Source organism: Oncorhynchus gorbuscha, linkage group LG18 (assembly GCF_021184085.1).
Source record: "Oncorhynchus gorbuscha isolate QuinsamMale2020 ecotype Even-year linkage group LG18, OgorEven_v1.0, whole genome shotgun sequence".
Taxonomy (NCBI): Eukaryota; Metazoa; Chordata; class Actinopteri; order Salmoniformes; family Salmonidae; genus Oncorhynchus; species Oncorhynchus gorbuscha.
In genome coordinates, this window is record NC_060190.1 from 21,271,869 (window position 1) to 21,285,853 (window position 13,985).

At 44.5% G+C, this 13,985-nt stretch overlaps 1 protein-coding gene across 1 annotated transcript in view; it reads right to left on the reverse strand.

The window, feature by feature from the left end:
• Positions 1-383: 383 nt before the first annotated feature.
• LOC124003300 (zinc finger protein 883-like) overlaps positions 384-13,985 on the reverse strand; it is a 33,250-nt gene continuing 19,648 nt past the window's right edge. Inside the window, exon 2 of the mRNA XM_046311438.1 lies at positions 384-1,521. Within this exon, the coding sequence (XP_046167394.1) occupies positions 1,517-1,521 (5 nt within the window). The 3' untranslated portion in view covers positions 384-1,516. The remainder of the gene's footprint in view (positions 1,522-13,985) is intronic.

Genomic DNA, 13,985 nt, shown 5'->3' on the forward strand with positions numbered 1-13,985 from the left:
ATATAAGATTACAAGATGTTTGTGAACAAAAGTCTCAGTGATGTTATGTCACTAAGAATAAGTTTCACTGATTCTTCGTCTCCACTAGGACCGCCTTTATGGGATGGCAAAGTTGAGAATGGACCCCGCACATAGAATTTGTCAAATTATTATTATTTTCTTCTCACAGACAGCTACAGCTAGCTTCATTGAGTTTGAGCTTATTTTATTTTTACAGGGACAGTGCACAGTAATCAACGTTTCAGTGAAAGTGCCGGTTTTAGCCAGCCGGCTAATTTTTCAACCACAGTCCCTGGGCAGGTTATTAAAAACAATTACACGTTTTGGTAGTGGCGCAATTGTTACGCTCGTTGATGGAATGAGTGGACCAAGGTGCAGCATGGTAGGCGTACATCTTAATTTATTAAATGAACACCGAAAAACCAACAGATACAAATGAAACATAAAGTTCTGGGCTGCTCACAGGCAGCTACACAAAAACAAGATCCCACAAACTAAGGTGAGAAAAAGGCTGCCTAAGTATTATCCCCAATCAGAGACAACGATAGACAGCTGCCTCTGATTGGGAACCATACCAGGCCAAACAAAGAAGTAGGAAAACTAGATTACCCACCTTAGTCACACCCTGACCTAACCAACAGAGAATTAACAGGATCTCTTAGTTCAGGGCGTGACAGCAATGATTAATTATAGCTAGTTGCCTAAGCTTTGATCAGCATGGGTATCTGAAAATAGCTGGGCACTGCCAAGAGCAAAAAAAAACTGGAGGACCACCATGTCGAGACCGATGCTGAGCTCACCTAGCAGCTTGCTAGCCCGACCACAGAGGTCGAGGAGCCTAGCAGCCAATGCAATACCCACCCTTCCCCCCGTGCTGCCTGCTGACCAACAAGATCAAGAAGAGCCATGGCCTAGCACCAGCAGCACGAGAGTATGATCACAACAAGCACCTGCACCTCTGTTACCCCAGCCACTAGCACCTCACTACCTTGGTGATGAGGAGCCAGTACAGGTTTGTCTTGACACTTACTCTATACTTTTTCAATGTGTGTAGCTCCCAGTACAATTTCTTTAGGAAACCCACGATGGCTGCACAGTACACTGGGAAAATCTGAAATTACTTCTTGATCAGAGATAGACTGGCCACCTGGCCACGGTGTCAGTCATTTTGAAATCAAGTGACAATATCACAGAGATGCTGGGTGAAATCAAATCTACTTGTGCATATGGCACAGATGTGAGACTTGAGGCCACAGGCTTATTGAAAGCAGTGACAGAGACACGTTTTTTAAAAGTTGACTCACAAAATCCTGGGGCTCCTCGACCTTCCTAACAAGTTACTGCAGTATAAAGCTATTGATCTGCACACTGGTGTCAAACTTATACGTACTGCGGACGAGTGCGTTGAAAAATCCTTGGGAGGCACGCCAGGAGGCACTAGCACACCAGCTCCAAGCAAACGACAGAGCCTCACGAGTAAAACTCTGCAAGAGTATGTAGTTGAAAGAACACCGGGTCAGCCTGTTGATAGAGAAGAGAGGGAGTGTAAATGACTGTTCTTGAGCACTTTAGATGCCGTGCTGGGGGAAATGGCATCACGATTTAGCGAAGGAAATAGTCAACTGGTGGGAAGCTCTTATGTGCCATGGATCCTGAGAGCCCAAACTGTTTGGATGTGAACATGGTCAAGCCATTGTTGGATCTAACCTAAACTGAACCAGTGGAAGAGTTTATTGTGGCTTGCACATTCTTGTAAAGTGAAATTGCAAACACAGCCAGCAACAAAACAAATGTACCACGCTCAGTGTTCTTCAGAGATATTGCGGGCCTTTGTCAGTAATGCAGACTGCGTTGTTGGTACTGCAACATGGATTAAAATTTGGGGGCATTTACAGCAATGTGTAAAAATTAATTCATCATAAAGAACGTATTCAGTGAACACAGACACTGCTTGTTCAGCTCGCATTTGAGAGGGAACTGACAACAACATTTTGCCAGGAATGAGAATGGAATCAGAAACTTCTCATGATGTTCAGCAACATATCATCGAGGAAGCTGCAGTTCTTCTAAATGGTACATTACAAACTTTATGGCCCTGGCCGCCATGCCAGAAATGAATAATTCATTGGTTTCCCTCATGGAAGCCTGATTGTTTGGCATATTTTTGTATATAATGTATAGTTACTTTAGGCCCTTGCTTTTTACTTCAATGCATGTTAGATTCATCTGTGATATCTAATGTCATTGCTTGCTTTTGCAGCTCTAATTGCTGTTGATAGATAAACTATTCTTAACCTAACAGCATACGATGACATTCTAGACCAGGGGTGTCAAAGTCAAATGGACGGAGGGCCAAATAAAAAATTTAGCTACAAGCCGAGGGCCGGACTGTTCGAATGTTCATTGAAAATTTTTTAAATGACGCATATAGTCTAGTGAACCTAATTGAACCTACTGAAAACCTAACAAATATATTCCAATATGATCAGATAAATAAAGCAATATTTTCTTATGGCTCTGTCAGTAATCTTTAATTTTCAACAGACACAAAAGACAAATTTCCTTTATATAAAAATCCCCATAACATGAACATTAAATGAAAGAAACCGGTATTCAAGGCACCATCAGTAGCCTATATTTTCTATTTTAGCAAAAGTGGGCTAAATTTACTTCAAAGAAAAAAACAATAATAGCAATTTTCTATCATCCACTCAACTGAAATATTTTTTAAATATAATTGGATTGAAATACAATAAAATAAAGTGCAAAAATCTATTAATCAAAAACAACACTTTGTTTAAGGAGAAGTAACATGCAGTGAAAACAAATATTAAACTTTAACTTTTAAACTTGAACTGAGTAAAAACTCTAAATATGTGATTGCACAGTAATGTTCACTTGTTTGAGGTTGAGGGTGATACTTGGTGGTGTCCCATCTTTTCCACAAGTTCATCAATGTTCGGGGTAAGGCTCTGAGCTGAGGAAATCCTCAGAATTGAGTGGAGGTGTTCAGCAGTAAGTCGACTTCTGTGTGATGTTTTGTTCAAGTTCATCAAAGAAAACAGTTGTTCACACAGGTATGTGCTGCCAAACATAGACAACGTTTGAGCAGCCTGGATGCGCAGCTGGGGCATTGTGTCGGGGAGGAAACGGGCGAACTCCGCAGCACCCACTGCCGCATATTTTGCCCTCAGTGCATCATTGCATTGGAGGTCAATCAACTCCATTTGGAGGTTTGGTGGTGAGCTTTCCACGTCAACAGCAAATGGGTTACCGAGCAGTTCCAACCTGCTTTTTGTGCTTCAAAGTCAGCAAATCGGCGTCGAAAGTCAGCGGCAAGCATACCTATTTTATCAGCCAACTGTGCGCTCGGGAACGCACTGGTAGAGAGCTTCTCTTTCATGGTCTGGCAGCTGGGAAAGTGGCTCAAATTTTCTTTCCGCATCTGCGTCTCCCACAGAGTCAGTTTGGTTTTAAATGCCTTCACTGTACTGTACATATCAGAGATGACACGATCCCGACCCTGCAGCTGCAAGTTCATTGCATTCAGATGACTCGTAATGTCACACAGAAAAGCCATTTCACACAGAAACATTTCGTCTCGGAGTTGTGTTGTGTCTTTCCCTTTGCTGTCCAAGAACAGACAAATCTCCTCACGAAGCTCGAAACATCTTTGAAGCACCTTTCCCTGGCTTAGCCATCGCACCTCTGTGTGATAAGGCAAATCACCATGCTCCGTTTCTAACTCCGTCAGAAATGCCTTGAACTGGCGGTGATTCAAACCTTTGGCTCTGATAAAGTTAACTGTGCGCGTGATGATGCTCATTACATGCTCCATTTTCAAGGCTTTACCGCACAACGCTTCCTGGTGTATGATACAATGATAAGCTGTCAGCTCACCTGTCGCGTTTTCCTCTTGCATCTTTTCCCGTATTTTCTCCACCAGTCCGCTCCTGTGTCCACACATCGCAGGTGCTCCGTCGGTTGTCAAACCCACGAGTTTTTCCCAAGGCAGCTCCATCTCATTTACACATCTTGACACCTCTTCATACAAATCATGCCCCGTAGTTGTGCCATGCATAGGACGTAAAGCCAAAAACTCCTCTGTCACGCTTAGGCTGGAGTCCACTCCGCGGATGAAAATTGACAACTGGGCAATGTCAGAAATGTCGGTGCTCTCATCCACAGCCAAGGAATATGCAATGAAATCTTTTCCCTTTTTCACAAGCTGCTCTTTTAGATTGATGGACAACTGGTCTACTCTCTCGGCAATGGTGTTTCTGCTCAGACTCACATTTAAAAAGAGTTGCCTTTTTTCTGGGCAAACTTCGTCACAAACTTTAATCATGCAGTTTTTGATGAAATCCCCTCCGTAAATGGCCGGGCTGATTTAGCGATCTCTTCTGCCAAAATAAAACTGGCCTTGACAGCAGCCTGGCCTTGTGATTTGGCTTTTTTGAACAGAGCCTGTCGAGATTTGAGGCCTCGTTTTAATTCCTCTGCCTTTTGTAGCCTTTGTTCCATGTCCATATTCTTGTTTTTGTCCGCGTGTTTCGTTTCATAATGTCGTCTCAGATTATACTCTTTCAGTACCGCCACACTTTCTCCACACAGAAGACACACAGGTTTTCCAGCTACCTCCGTGAACAAATACTCCGACTCCCACCTTGTTTGAAACCCCCGGTTCTCAGTGTCCACCTTCCGTTTTGCCATTTTTGATGGGTATCTGAAAGTTAATTTTACTGTGATGCTGACAACTGCTGTGCCAATAAATATTGAAATGAAGCAGCCTACTGCTCGGTGCGTCACCGTTGCATTGTGGGAAATGTAGTATTGGTGCGTGTAAAAGATCTGCGGGCTGCCGGCTTGCTGCGGTCTGCGGGCCGGTTCTAATAATAAATCAAGATCATCCCAGGGGCCGTAAAAAACCTTCTCGCGGGCCGGATGTGGCCCGCGGGCCTTGACTCTGACATATGTGTTCTAGACGATTCTGTGCTGTCAACTTTGTGGCAAGAGTTTGGGGAAGGCCCTTTCCTGCTTCAGCATGACAATGCCCCAGTGCACAAAGCGAGGTCCATACAGAAATGATTTGTTGAGACTGGCCTGCACAACTTGACTGGCCTGCACAGGGCCCTGACCAAAACCCCATCAAACACATTTGGGATGAATTGGAATGGCGACTGTGAGCCAGGCCTAATCGCCCAACATCAGTGCCTTCATCAATGTTACAAAACCTAGTGGAAAACCTTCCCAGAAGAGTGGAGGTGGTTATATCAGCAAATGGGGGACCAACTCCATATTAATGGCATGTAATGAGATGTTCGACGAGCAGGTGTCCACATACTTTTGGTCATGTTGTGTACTATGCGGGAGACGCACTCTCGCAACTTCGGTTGAAGGATAAACATTCCCGCTGGAAGTCCCGCCTTCCACAGGTGATAAGCGTAAAGCTCTGATTCATTCCTTCAATTATTCCGCTATTCACCTCGGTGTGAAAAGGAACTATTCACGCCACTAAAACAAATAATTGGAAAACAAGTGTTTCACATTGCGCCAACCTAAACTTTCCCGTAGTGGTAGAGTGTGCTCACCCCCTGGACGTTGTATGCTGAATTTTGTACTTGTTCTCATAATCCTTCTAATCACAAACACTTAGTTATTCTTCAATTTGCTGGTGCAATGAGTAAAATGGCTAAGAAAACGACCAAGATGATGACCGTCAAGCTGGGTTCGGGGTGGAGAACATCCCCAAGTCATGCGGTTATAGTACTTCTCTGAAAGATGTGTGCATTGTTACATACTGCGTACAAACTCCCTGGAAGGACGTGTAGAATTCTTAAGGAAGCTTGGAATTACTGATGGAGACTTTCCTTTCCAGGATGCCGATACCTCGGCTGGGCGGAAGAGCAGGAAGCGGAGATGTATGCGGTGGCTGCCCACGCCCAACCCTGCTCTTGTGCATTCTGTCACCGATTATGGTAGGCTACAGGAAAGAGAGAGAGCGGTTAGTTTTGGTGGGTACCCCCCGCCGCCTGTTTCTGCCACGGTCAAGCACAGCTCGACTCTATTCCCAGACTTGTTGATGAAGGGCCCCACCTCAGTGATCTGTTCCTATGTGGATTTTTGAAACCGGGCTAACAAAACAAGCACTGTGTAGAGTGCTAGCCAGGTTGGCTACTCAACGAGGCGAGTTGGCTATTACTATTCCTTCCTCCCCACAATCTAGTTGCTGAGGTAGCTCTCTTGATTAGTCTACGTAGCGTTAAGTCGCTTGGTTATTCTAAATGGGGCCGTGCAGCGGTCAAAGAGGCTAGCTAACTTAGCTTAGACTAAAATACCTTCTGGCTAACGTTGGCTAGCATGCCTAACTTGCGGCTAGTGAAACTTATTAGCTTTCCCCCCGGCGTTATGGCATCCCCATTCCTATTTTCAATTCCTGGAGTTGGAGGGAGTGGAGGAAGCAGGATTTGCGGGCACCTCCGATGAGGACGCAGCCCCCGAGCACTTGGCTGGCGTACCCCCTGAGCGAGTGGCCTTGGCACGGGTCTGAGTGACAACAGTGCCTCCACGTTTGGTTACGGTCCAAAAGGGATACTATGTCAGCCATTGCCAGAGCCCCCTGTGCCTGTCCCTCCCCGATAGGTGGCTCATTACTGGGATTCATTGCTGACTTCCTGCCTGTAGCTCACTAGTCCCTATAAGATGTCTAGTGATACAGGTTATGGGCTCTATAGACGTATTAGTTGTTGGTAGCAGAGTCAAGGGAACGAGCAGGGTTGGACTCGACCACGCTATTATCCCACAGTCTCGGTGTTTCATATGAGCCCCGAAATGAGCTGTCTGTCTCCAGCTCAACTCATTTCATTCCTGGGAATTAGATTCAATCACAAATAACCCCTGTCTGTTACCACAGAAGGGGTCAGTTTTTCCAGAGTTGTCTGTCCCATTCTCAGCTAGGTTACAAGGCGCTTTGTCGCCAGTACCTATGACTGGTTGGTAGGGTACCCTCCACAATAAACATTTCTAAAGCATGTGGTACTGCACTGGGTGGCAGATGGTTACCGGTACGCATCTTACAGCCTTAAACGAGTGAGGCTTGTTGTGACAACAGTACCCAAAAGTGGCACTGCCAATCGGGGTACGTCACTGATTGCTGTAGCCCCGTGTACCCAGAGTGGGCAGGATTGTAAGGCCATTTTAACACTTTCAACCGAGTTCCACAGTGTTCACGGCTGTCAAAAGTGTTGCGTCTCCCACATGTGAGTTAGATAAAGTGTTTCCTTCTTCACATTCAGACACACAATTGTCAAGAGTGGTGGAAGTGGATAAAGAATCTCTCCCAATACACAAGGTGGTGTCCTGCCCCTTCAGATGGCACTTCATGGGAGTTTTGCTGCTTGCTTCGACCAATGGCATGCATGCAGTGTCACCCTGGATCATGCAATCAGTGAACTCAGGGTGCAGGCTACCATTTCTTGTGCATCCCCCATGCTTCTGCAGCATCTGTTTTCTGCCCCTCCCAAAAGATAGAATTTGTAGATAGGCCCTCTTTCTGGGACTCACACACAAACAGAACCAAGCCTGGCCTGTTGAGGAGTGACATACTCCATCCTAGCTGGAGGGGTGCTCTCATATCTATGAACAAAGACAGGGCTCTAACTCCCCTAGCTCCACAATGAGATAGGGTGCAGGACAGGCAGCAGGCTGTTAGCCAGCCTGCAAGCTTAGTGGAGTCTGCCGCTAGCACAGTCAGTGTAGTCAGCTCAGCTATCCCCATTGAGACCGTGTCTGTGCCTCAGTCTAGGGTGGGCAAAACTAAACATGGCGGTGTTTGCCTTAGCAATCTCACTGGAATAAAGACCTCCTCCATTCCTGCCATTGTTGAAATAGATTGTGATATCTCACATCTCAAAATAGGGCTACTTAATGTTAGATCCCTCACTTCCAAGGCAGTTTGTCAATGAACTAATCACAGATCATAATCTTGATGCGATTGGCCTCACTGAAACATGGCTTAAGCCTGATGAATTTACTGTGTTAAATGAGGCCTCACCTCCTGGTTATACTAGTGACCATATCCCCCGCGCATCCCGCACAGGTGGAGGTGTTGCTAACATTGACGATAGCAAATTTCAATTGACAATTTAGCTCTTTTGAGCTTCTAGTCATGAAATCTATGCAGCCTACTCAATCACTTTTTATAGCTACTGTTTACAGGCCTCCAGGGCCTGTAAGCGTTCCTCACTGAGTTCCCTGAATTCCTATCGGACCTTGTAGTCATGGCAGATAATATTCACATGGAAAAGTCCATAGACACACTCCAAAAGGCTTTCGGAGCCTTCATAGACTCAGTGGGTTTTGTCCAACATATCTCCGGACCTACTCACTACCACATTCATACTCTGGACCTAGTTTTGTCCTGTGGAATAAAGGTTGTGGATTTGAATGTTTTCCCTCATAATCCTGGAGTATCGGACAACCATTTTATTACTTTGCAATCACAACAAATAATCTGGTCAGACCCCAACCGGGGATCATCAAAAGCCGTGCTATAAATTCTCCCCTTGGGTTGTGCCGTGGGGGTGATCTTTGTGGGCGATACTCGGCCTCATCTCAGGATGGTAAGTTGGTGGTTGGAGATATCCCTCTAGGGGTGTGGGGGCTGTGTCAAAGTGGGTGGGGTTATATCCTGCCTGTTTGGCCCTGTCTGGGGGTATCGTCGGTCGGGGCCACAGTGTCTCCCGAGCCCCCATCTCAGCCTCCAGTATTTATGCTCCAATAGTTTATGTGTCGGGGGGGCTAGGGTTAGTCTGTTATATCTGGAGTATTTCTCCTGTCTTATCCGGTGTCCTGTGTGAATTTAAGTATGCTCTCTCTAATTCTCTCTCTCGGATGACCTGAGCCCTAGGACCATGCATGCCTAAGGACTACCTGGCCTGATGACTCCTTGCTGTCCCCAGTCCACCTGGTCGTGCTGCTGCTCCAGTTTCAACTGTTCTGCCTGCGGCTATGGAACCCTCACCTGTTCACCGGACATGCTACCTGTCCCAGACCTGCTGTTTTCAACTCTCTAGAGACAGCAGGAGCGGTAGAGATACTCTGAATGATCGGCTATGAAAAGTCAACTGACATTTACTCCTGAGGTGCTGACCTGTTGCACCCTCTACAACTTCTGTGATTATTATTATTTGACCCTGTTGGTCATCTATGAACATTTGAACATCTTGGCCATGTTCTGTTATAATCTCCACCCGGCACAGCCAGAAGAGGATTGGCCACCCCTCATAGCCTGGTTCCTCTCTATGTTTCATCCTAGGTTCCGTCCTTTCTAGAGAGTTTTTCCTAGCCCCCAAGCTTCTACACCTGCATTGCTTGCTGTTTGGGGTTTTAGGCTGGGTTTCTGTAGAGCATTTATAATTCACTTATAATTCACTGTATCACAATTCCGGGTGTCAGAAGTTTACATACACTAAGTTGACTGTGCCTTGAGAATTCTTTTACAATTTACAAACGCCTGAAGGTACCACGTTCATCTGTACAAACAATAGTACGCAAGTATAAACACCATGGGACCGTCATTCCGCTCAGGAAGGAGACGTGTTCGGTCTCCTAGAGATGATCGTACTTTGGTGCGAAAAGTCCAAATCAATCCCAGAAAAACAGCAAAGGACCTTGTGAAGATGTTGGAGGAAACGGGTGCAAAAGTATGTATATCCACAGTAAAACGAGTCCTACATCGACATAAGCTGAAAGGCCACTCAGCAAGGAAGAAGCCACTGCTCCAAAACCGCCATAAAAAAACCAGACTACGGTTTGCGACTGCACATGGGGACAAAGATCGTAATTTTAGGAGAAATGTCCTCTGGTCTGATGAAACAAAAATAGAACTGTTTGGCCATAATGACCATCGTTATGTTTGGAGGAAAAAGGGGGAGGCTTGCAAGCCGAAGAACACCATCCCAACCATGATGCACGGGGGTGACAGCATCATGTTGTGGGGGTGCTATGCTGCAGGAGGGACTGGTGCACCGCACAAAATAGATGGCATCACAAGGAGGAAAATAATGTGGGTATATTGCAGCAACATCAGTCAGGAAGTTAAAGCTTGGTCACAAATTGCTCTTCCAAATGGACAATGACCCCAAGCATACTTCCAAAGTTGTGGCGAAATGGCTTAAGGACAACAAAGTAAAAGTATTGGAGTGGTCATCACAAAGCCCTGACCTCAAAATTTGTAGGGAGAACTGAAAAAAAATGTGTGCGAGCAAGGAGGCCTACAAACCAGACTCAGTTACACCAGCTCTGTCAGGAGGAATGGGCCAAAATCTTCTCACCCAACATATTGTGAGAAGCTTGTGGAAGGCTACCCGAAACATTTGACCCAAGTTAAATTTAAAGGCAATGCTACCAAATACTAATTGAGTGTACTTAAACTTCTGTTTGACTGGGAATAGGATGGAAACAATAAAAGCTGAAATAAATCATTCTACTATTATTTTGACGTTTCATATTCTTAAAATAAAGTGGTGATCCTAACTGACCTAAGACAGGGAATTTTTACTAGGATTAAATGTCAGGAATTGTGAAAAACTGAGTTTAAATGTATTTGAGTTTAAATGCTTCCAACTTCAACTGTATGTGCCCTCAGCAAGCACCTCTTAGTCTACAAACTCAGAATGCTCATGATCCGCTGGCTGTTGCAGCCGTTTGGCTGGTGGCGGCGGAATTGAGGGGGCAAAGAATGTTACACACATCCATGCTACTGTTCCGTATTCAGTCTCTAGGGTTCATAAGATAAAGAGCTATGTAACTCCATCTCTCAAGCTAGACTCACTCAAGTATCGCGTTTTTCTGTCCGGGTTCCGGCTCTGCTTAGCAGAATTTGGGCTGGGTCACACAGTGCGTTTTCGCCAGTGCCTTCACCTACTGGGGCTGATGGCTCTGTGATTGAAGTCGTATCCATGGGGCTGTTGCTTATACGACCCTTCCAACTCTGAGTACTAGTCACTCTCCTGGATGCATCTCGCAGCCTAAGCCCCCATGGGCTGTGCTGTACAAAAGCAACTCAATTAGGGGGTATAGACCCAGATGTTGTTACACATGACCACTATGGTCACATTGTTAAAAACAAAACTTGAGGTAAACTTTTAACGCAAATGTTTTTGGTGCTTCTTATTCTGCACCAGCAGTCTCTGCTCGGAGGAATAGAGGTCCAGGGGAACCAGTTGAAAACCAGTAATCAATGGGTAAACATGGTCCAAAATCTGAGTAGACGAGCCACGCCTAGTGGTTCATATGTAGTTTTGAAAAAGCCTCAGAGTCAGAGTGAGTTGTTTGGAATCAAATCAAATCAAATTTATTTATATAGCCCTTCGTACATCAGCTGATATCTCAAAGTGCTGTACAGAACAATTGTCATAGGTAATTGGATTAACAACATCACCTACTCCATGCAGGCCCATATGAATCTGACTATTGCTGGTTTTGCCCTTCTTTCTACTGATGTTCAAAATCTTAAAGCTGTTACAGCCACGCCTGGCATTAGACTACATCCTGGATAAGGAGGGGGGATATTGCAGGGGCCTAAATTATATTTCCCCCACTGAATGTGTTAAGCTTCTCCCTGACTCCTCTGACAGAATTAACACAGTTGAAAGAATTAACACAGTTGGCTGACACCTACACCCCCACAGGATGAGACTCCAGGTTCCCGTTTGGGTTGTAGAAAGATAAAACTAGGACATTTTGGATTTAAGTTGTTTTCCATTTTAGTCCCCATTATTGGCCCTCGTGCTTGTTCTGCTGATTTGCACTTGTGCATTCTGTGAAGCTGGCAAATGTGTACTTCATAAGGCTCTGCCAGGCATGTTTATGCTTCATGTTCCTCATCCCCCAGGCCATTATTTCTATCCTCAATCTCCTGAGGATCGCTTGTAATCTAATGCACCTTTTATGGATGATTCTTATAATTACTATGTTTGAGTTGCTTTGCTTTTGTTGATGGTGGCCTCAAAGGGGGGAATGAATAGGGTTAAACCAAGGCCTCATACCTTTTAACGGGTTAATACATTGTGTTATGATAAACTGTAAGGTCTCCTCTTTCAGGAGACCCCTGTGTGTGTGTTAAAACCTGTTTTTGAGTATTGTGACCTTCAGACACTATCAGAATGCGTCTACATTCAGACTCCTGTCTGGGATCCCACCGTGGTTATCTGGTTTTCTGAGAACACAAGGCTGCCACAGACCAGCCACCTGTCAGAAGATGCTTACCCTCATTCACCTTGTTATGACTCAATACTTGTGATGAAAGGTCAAACCCACTTCTGAGCTTTTAATTGCTGATAAGATGGTTGCTGCTGTCAGGGGGAGGATAGACTTATTAAAATGATGTTGCCAGGGAAACTCACGCAATGAGGACTGGGAGAGGCTATATGAGTTACAGGATGTCTTAGACATTTTGCAGAACTTGGGGAGAACTATCATAAACGGTTATACTTTACTCTGTACCATCTTCTGCTTACAATTGTATTACTAAAGGAGTATTTTAATACTCAAACAAAGAGTCTGTTTCCTTTCCATTACTAATGTACAGTTGATGTCGGAAGTTTACATACAGTACACTTAGGTTGTGGTCATTAAAACTCGTTTTTCAAGCGCTCCACAAATTTCTTGTTAAGAAACTATACTTTTGGCAAGTCAGTTAGGACATCTACTTTGTGCATGACACAAGTAATTTTTCCAACAATTGTTTACAGACAGATTATTTCACTTATAATTCACTGTATCACAATTCCAGTGGATCAGAAGCTTACATACACTAAGTTGACTGTGCCTTAAAACAGCTTGGAAAATTCCAGAAAATTATGTCATGGCATTAGAAGCTTCTGATAGGCTAATCAACATCATTTGAGTCAATTGGAGGTGTACCTGTGGATGTATTTCAAGGCCTACCTTCAAACTCAGTGCCTCTTTGCTTGACATCATGGGAAAATCAAAAGAAATCAGCCAAGACCTTAGAAAAAAAAGGTCAAAATTGTTAAATTGAAGGAATGATTCCCAGTCTCACGGTTATCACCTGTGGAAGGCGAGACTTCCAGCAAGGCGCAGATTTCATTGGCCTTGTCAGGCGTGATTGTATATCTTTCATCTGAAGTGGCGAGTGTGTGACTCCCCCATAGTATGTTGTACCTCGTTTCCCTCCTTCAGGGAACAGTAGTTATAGTCAGAACGTTATTGTGTACCATATAGGCCTACATTTTTTGTACATTTTGTATGTCGTAGTAGTATAGGACCAATACTGTGTGTAGCCTACAAAAAGAAGCAGGCAAACGTTCACTCTGTTATCATTCATTTGCATTCCACAGTCACTGTGTGACAGGCTACTGTAAAAGTGATGTCTATGTGTTGTTTTCATAGTATTCACAACTTTTTCGCCTCGTCCCTGTTCTCTTGCTATAGTGTGTGTGTGTGTTGCTTTCTGAATGGGCATTTACTCAAATTGGCTACTGTCATGTAGGACATTTCACATCGGCTATGAATATACACTTTGTTTGAGTTAGTTTGTTTTTCTGAAACTCTCCTGAAACTCTTCTGAAAATATTGCGCACCTGGAGAAGTAGCGGCTTGGCTTACTGTAGGTTACGCTCATTGCATAGTGTCACAAATTTGACAGAAATGTAGCCTATTAGTTATAATTATTGAAGTTTAAGCTATGAAGCCTGTAAGAATCTTTGATAGCCTAGTGGTGCTCATTCATGTTGAGCTGATCTGGGAGTGTTGGTAGGCGCAAATTATGTGTACGTCTACAGCAGCTACTGCTGCATTTTGGATACACCTGTACTTCGCAGTGAAGCATGTATCTTTGTGCTATTATAACTATGTTTCTACTGGTGTTTTCGCCCAAGCTATTAGTTACCATTGCCCAGTTGTTTGTGTTAGAGATGTGAGAATACAAAAATCTAAGCCTCCTGTCATCACAAAGCTTC